The following is a 5,792-nucleotide window of genomic DNA, read 5'->3' as shown; positions in this document are numbered from 1 at the left end:
GGGGCACAGCTGGGCGCAGGGAATGCAGCTGCTCCTGCGGTCTCAGGCCTGCAGTCCAGGCATGGCACAGAGCACGTGTTGCCCACATTTGTGCTGCTGCTTTTCAACACTACCATTGCTGGTGGTCTCTTGGGCTGGGGTCTAAAAACCAGTGCAGGAGGATGTGCTGTGGGGAAAGAGCAAAGAAATTGAAAGTGAAAACCAAAATGTTTAAAAAATGTAATTTAATTGCTTACAGCAATTCGAGTGTTTAGGGGTTGGTTGGCACTCTGGGAGTAGAGTTTACTCACCAAAACTGATGTGTTAATAATGGTCAAATAATAAAATCCGCACCAGAATGGGGTTTTAGTTTGTTTTGTTTTTGAATATGGTGCCAAGGCACATTACCTTTCATTTAAAATCTTGGTATTTTGGTGTATCAGTAAGACATAAGGGGTTAGAAGCAGTGCCCTGGCATCCCCCAGCAGGCTCCAACACAGACGTGTTGCTGGCTGCTCCCAGGCTGGAGCAGGTCAGGACGAGCTGACACAAGAAACACTGAAATGTAGGGAGCTTGTCATAAAAACAGCACAGAAGAAATGTGAAGGTCTGATGTAAAGAGAAGCTGAAGGTAACCTGTAACTTAACTATTGTTCACATTATTTACAGGCTGGATGTCCCTTTTTGTGTTCTGGTGATTAGAGAGCAGCTCTCAGATTTCCTAAGAGCCCGAACGTTATTACAACAATTACTGTCTTGCTTCATTCTAAAACGTCTTCACTGCCATATTTAGCAATGTGAACTGCAAGGTTGAAGCAGATTCATCACCTGGGCAATGCACAGGATTGGCTGTTTCTGTTTTTGAAGCAGAAAAGTGTCAGCAAGATCAGAGCTTGCAGCAAGGGAGGATTCCGCAGTGTTTTGGCTGCAGGTGTGAAGGTGGAGGTGCTTCTGTCAGGGGAAGGGTCTTGGAAGAGCTGACATTTCCCCCTTCCTGACGTGGATTACTCCAGTCACTGTGTGGTGCCTGTCACTAACAGGGGAGCAAGGAGGAAAGCATCTACTTAAGAGCTGATTTTAAAAGCTCAGTGCTTTTTCCCTCTGTACCCAAGTTCCTCACCGTGTGCTGATGAGGGAGTGTAGTTCCAGTGTCTGGCTGAGCCTGTCCTGGTGTCTTCAGTCCCCCCTGTGCCCTGCTGGCTCTGTGCAGGTGCCATCATGTGGGTCAGACCTTGGCTGCTGGACTTGTCTGCCCAGCTCTTGTTCAGGATGCAAATCACTGCTTTGCATTTCTAATTAATTGAAGCACTGTTGTGTGTTGTGAGAGTTTTCTGTGTCCTCAGAACTGTGGGAGCCTGCATGGAGGGCTGTGTGTAGCTGGCCAAGGGTTAGGATGTCTCTGAAGAGCAGTTTGTCCCTGGGCACTCAGGAATTACCAGCCTGTCCTTCTGAGGAGAGGCAGTCCAAAGACTGGAGGGTGCATGTGTCAGGTGAGGATATAAAATACCTCCTTTTTCTGAAACACAAGTAAAATAAAAAATTTGTATAAGCATTTATGTACACAAATGAGTGATTTCCTATTAAACTCACCTGCTGAGAGCCCTGTAGTTCACTTTTCAGGATCCCAGTGACCTGAAGAGATGTTTACAACAAGTGTTGGTACCTTCATGAGGAGCTGGCCCTTGGGAGCTGGGGACAGGGATTTCTGCAGATGGGTTCAAAGCCTCGTGCCAGGTTTCAGTTTCTGGGTTGTCTGGAGTGAGGACAAGCCATGCAAGGGAACATTTTTCTGTGGGAAGGGAGAGCTGCTGCTGCCTGATGGTGTGATGGGCTGGAGGGAGCACAGTAAGGTGGGAATGGTGCTCGTGTTTACTGTCCAGCTCCTGTATCAGGTGACAGTGAGGGCTTTGCTCAGGGCAGTACCAGCACATTCTAGGTTGGCTGGGGGCACAAATCAGGGGGTTTGGGTGTTTTTTGCTGTGTTAAATATACTAGTAAACTTTGCTAAATTCCATAAATCCCTAGGCTGCCCTGAGGAATCTGCAGAGCCCAGGGAGCTCCATGGCACGCTGCTGTGCTCCCTCCCTGTGCTCTGGGCTTCTTGCCAGGGGAGACCTGCTCTCCAAACATGGTTCTGTTTGGTCATGTGGAAAACAAATTACTGCTTGGGCTGTTTTGTTGAACCTTAAAAAACAGACACCTAAACTTTGAGGCATTTTAACTTCTGTTTGATTTCTACTCCCTCTGTAGGCAGTGATCTAAAACTTTGTAGAAAAAAATGTGCAAAATCCCAAGTGCTAGAATTCGTGGACTTCTTTTCCCTAAGTGGATCAAGCAGGTGTTCTGTCCTTGCAGTCACCTTCACTTTGCTACACTTTGGTAGCTTTGGCTCCCTTTTACCTCCCTAAGAAGCAATAGCTGAAAAACAGATGATTAAGACTCCTCAGAAACCTTTGGCACACCCTTTATTTAAGGACCAACTCATCCCATTTTGTGGTTACACCCACCCTAACACACAGGCTCTGAGCCCTGAGCTGTGGGAGCTGCCAGTGTGTGTGCACAGCATTGGATGAGCCTTGGTCACAAGCAGAAATCAGAAAATAAAAGAAATTTCTGTTCTTCAGCATCTGCTTAGTTTCTCACTGCCACACTGCTCTGGAAGCCCAGAGCTGGATGCAGTCAGTGCTGGGATCCTTGGGACCTCTGTGTTTGCTGTGCTGGTGTGATTCAGAAGGGGGAGGGAGGACTGAGGTGCAGAGTCCTGAATCCCTCCCCACGGTGTGTGAGAGTTGAAAGCACAGGGTTCAGTGGGCAGCTGCTTTGTGGAAGGTCATGGCTGTTCACAGACCCCCTTTTCCCAGGGTTTAGCTCAGGCTCCTGTGTTAATTGTCATGCTGTCTCAACAGCTTGAGAGGAACACTTCCAGCCTCCTGTATGTTCCTCTCATCAGTTACTGAAGTGCTGGCTATTCCAGCAGCTAAGAATTTCCTATATTGTTAATCCTGTTAGCAGTTTGTGTGTGCAGAGAGCCTTCAATGCAATAGTGTTTAATCTAAGGGGTGACAATGGCTGAGATAACACTGGTTTATAGGAACATTCAGAACCCATTGAAAGCTGATTGGAGGTTAGTTCAGTTTCCAGTTAGGAAGGGTGTTACAGCTGTGGAAGGTGTGTAATGTGTCTGATGAAGATGATGTAGTGGGTAGAAGTTGCTAAATAAGACATACATCTGCCCATATGGCAGAAGCTGGGGAACCCCAGAGGCTGATGTAATTAATGCACAGCAAATGTAAAACAGCTTTGAAAATATCAGGCTGTATGGAGCAACCTGCTGGATTGGGATAGGCTGCTGTAACCAATGAATTTCTAAAAATAGCACTCAAGTGGTGATCAGTGTCTGGCACATGTGAAAGTGTAAAGCTGGCATGAGAGCTGGAGGAGAAGGGGTGGTTGGGGATAAGGGACACTGCTGTCTTGAAATAGTGACATAAATTCCAGAATCTTGGATTAGAAAGTAGTTTCTGTCCAGGCACAGTCCCTGTGGGATGGCCAGGGAAGAGCTCTGAGTGGTCTGGTGAGCTGGCTGGAGAGGGATGCTCGGGGTGGGAGGCTCAGGCTGTGACCCCTGCTCCTTTCTCTTTGCCTGGTGCTGGCCATGCCAGGGGTGAATGTGTCACCAAGGGGGACATCTCTGGTGCTCCTCCCTGGTGGGGCTGAGCACCACATGGCTCTGGGGCCCCCTTTGTGGGGGATGCAGTCCTGGGTGCTTTGGTGACCCGGACCAGGAGCGTGTCCTGAGGGAAACTGGGCTATTGCCTCCACCAGAATCCTGCTGGGAGCAGAGAGGAAGGATGGTGAAACTGTGGGTGTGAAAATAATTAGGTGTGTGAGAGAGGCAAGGAGGGGTGGGAAGGGACCGTGTCCTTGCCTTTGCTCCTCCTTTTCCCTGCTCTGGATGTGCAGCCAGGCTGACACTCGGGTTAGGAATTACTGACATGCACAGTCAACAGCTCTGGGGTTGGCTCCCAAACAAAGCTGAACTGCCCTTTGGTGCAGGAGTCAGCAGGCTGCTCAGTGTTAGCAAGTGAGTTCTTTTAGTTTAAAGCAGATATTATTAACCTGTGGATTGTCTCAGGCTGTTTGAGCAAGAGACTTTTGCCCATTGAGGCTGTGCAGTGAGTGTACATAGAAAATCCATTTTGCTGCATTTATTGAGTGTTAATATGACTCGGCAAACACCCTTTTGTGCTATTCAGCAGAAGTAAACCAAACTATTTTTCAAGTTCTTTGTGAACATGCAGAGTACAGTGTGCTGTTGAAGAATCAAGACTCAGTAGGAGACACTCGTGTGTCCAGTTCAGTGTTTGGGTTTGTCTGGACTGTTCTCTGAAGAGCTTTTACCCTCCTGTACAACACCTTCTCCACAAAGGGCTTGCACAGGAACATGTAGATCAGGGGGTCCATGCAGATGTTGGTGGCTGCCAGCCACAGCGTGCTCTCCTTGGCCACAAAGAGCTGGTTCTGCAGGCGGCAGTCCATGTGGCCACTCGTTTGGCTCAGAGTGTAGGGGACCCTGCTGAAGTGGAAGGGGGCAAAGCATAAGAAGAACACGGTGAAAATGATGAATACTTTCCCCTTGATCCGTTTTTCACTTCTGTTGCCTTTCTTCTGTGTTTTTATGTAAGACTCATATACCTTTTTGGCAATAATTATATAAAATAGCAACATGAGGATGAGGACAGTCCAGAAGATGAACTGACAGATGTAGTTGATGGCTTCATGCCATTTGAGTCCGAGGTAGCTCTTCAAGGAGGCACACTTCCTCACGGACTGAGGCGTCGCTGTCTTGTTGGACAGGATCATGTTGGGCAGAGAGAGAACAAGGAAGAAGAGCCAGACCAGACTGGCCAGGATCTTTGCTGAGGTCAGATTTTGCACCCAGAACTTCCCAAAAGGTCTCACAATCTTGAGAAATCTGTCGAAAGCAATGAGCCCCAGTAGCACTATGCTGATGTACATGGTGTCATAGAATATTACGGCTGAGAAGCGACAGACAAAGGCTTTGAGCTGCCACAGTCCCAGGCCAGAGTCTGTCAGGATCTTCAGAGGAAGCATTAGGGTCATTATAAAATCAGAAACTAAGATATTTTTCAAGTAGACAATGAAAGTTGATGTGCTTGGGATGTGGAAGAAAGCCCAGCAAGCCAGGCTGTTGAGCACGAGCCCCAGGAGGAAGATGAGCGTGTAGAGCGCGGGGAAGAGCAGGTGGGTGATGGTGGTGTCACGGGGACACTGTGCAGAGGAGGGTGCTCCACTGGTGTTACCAACACTGCTCGTGTTTGCAGAGTCTCCCATAGCTGGAAACAGACTTGGATGGAAAAGGAGGGAGAGAACACAAAACACAACCTCCTGTATGTAGGGTTACATGTTCCTTACAGTAACAGCAAGTTTGAATAAACACAAAACCTGAGCGTGTGTTAGACACACCAAATTCCCTTCTGATTCATGGAAAATCTAAATCTTTGCTGAAATTTAAATTCTTTATAAGCTAACATCCACTGAAGAGTTAAAAGGGCTCATACTTATTTGGGAGGCCCAGGGTAATGTCATAGCAGGGTATAAAGGCAGACTGCCTGGAGTGTTGTTGGTTTTCCCATGGAAATGTAATTTAGCATTGAATAGAAATGTTAGAGCCACTGCCCAAAAGCCAGACACTTCTGGGTGAGTGACTTCTGGTAATTCTCTCCAAGCACCCACTGTTTTCCTTTCTCAGCACAGCTTTAGACAGCATTTCCAAGACAGATGTGCACAGG

At 47.7% G+C, this 5,792-nt stretch overlaps 1 protein-coding gene across 2 annotated transcripts in view; it reads right to left on the bottom strand.

Moving 5' to 3' along the window:
• Positions 1–4,165: 4,165 nt before the first annotated feature.
• Positions 4,166–5,792, bottom strand: part of LOC107209015 (P2Y purinoceptor 13-like) — a 3,610-nt gene continuing 1,983 nt past the window's right edge. Inside the window, exons 2-3 of one of the 2 annotated variants that reach the window (XM_015638278.2) lie at positions 4,675–5,347; positions 4,166–4,555 (exon numbers count right to left, since the gene is read on the bottom strand). In XM_015638278.2, the coding sequence (XP_015493764.1) occupies positions 4,337–4,555; positions 4,675–5,347 (892 nt within the window). In that variant the 3' untranslated portion in view covers positions 4,166–4,336. Of the gene's footprint in view, positions 5,348–5,792 lie in introns of both variants that reach the window. The other variant, XM_033516786.1, reaches the window with a different exon arrangement.

This window comes from Parus major, chromosome 9 (genome assembly GCF_001522545.3).
Source record: "Parus major isolate Abel chromosome 9, Parus_major1.1, whole genome shotgun sequence".
Lineage (NCBI taxonomy): Eukaryota > Metazoa > Chordata > Aves > Passeriformes > Paridae > Parus > Parus major.
Note: the sequence above shows the minus strand (reverse complement) of the source record. Positions and strands in the feature narration are given on the sequence as shown.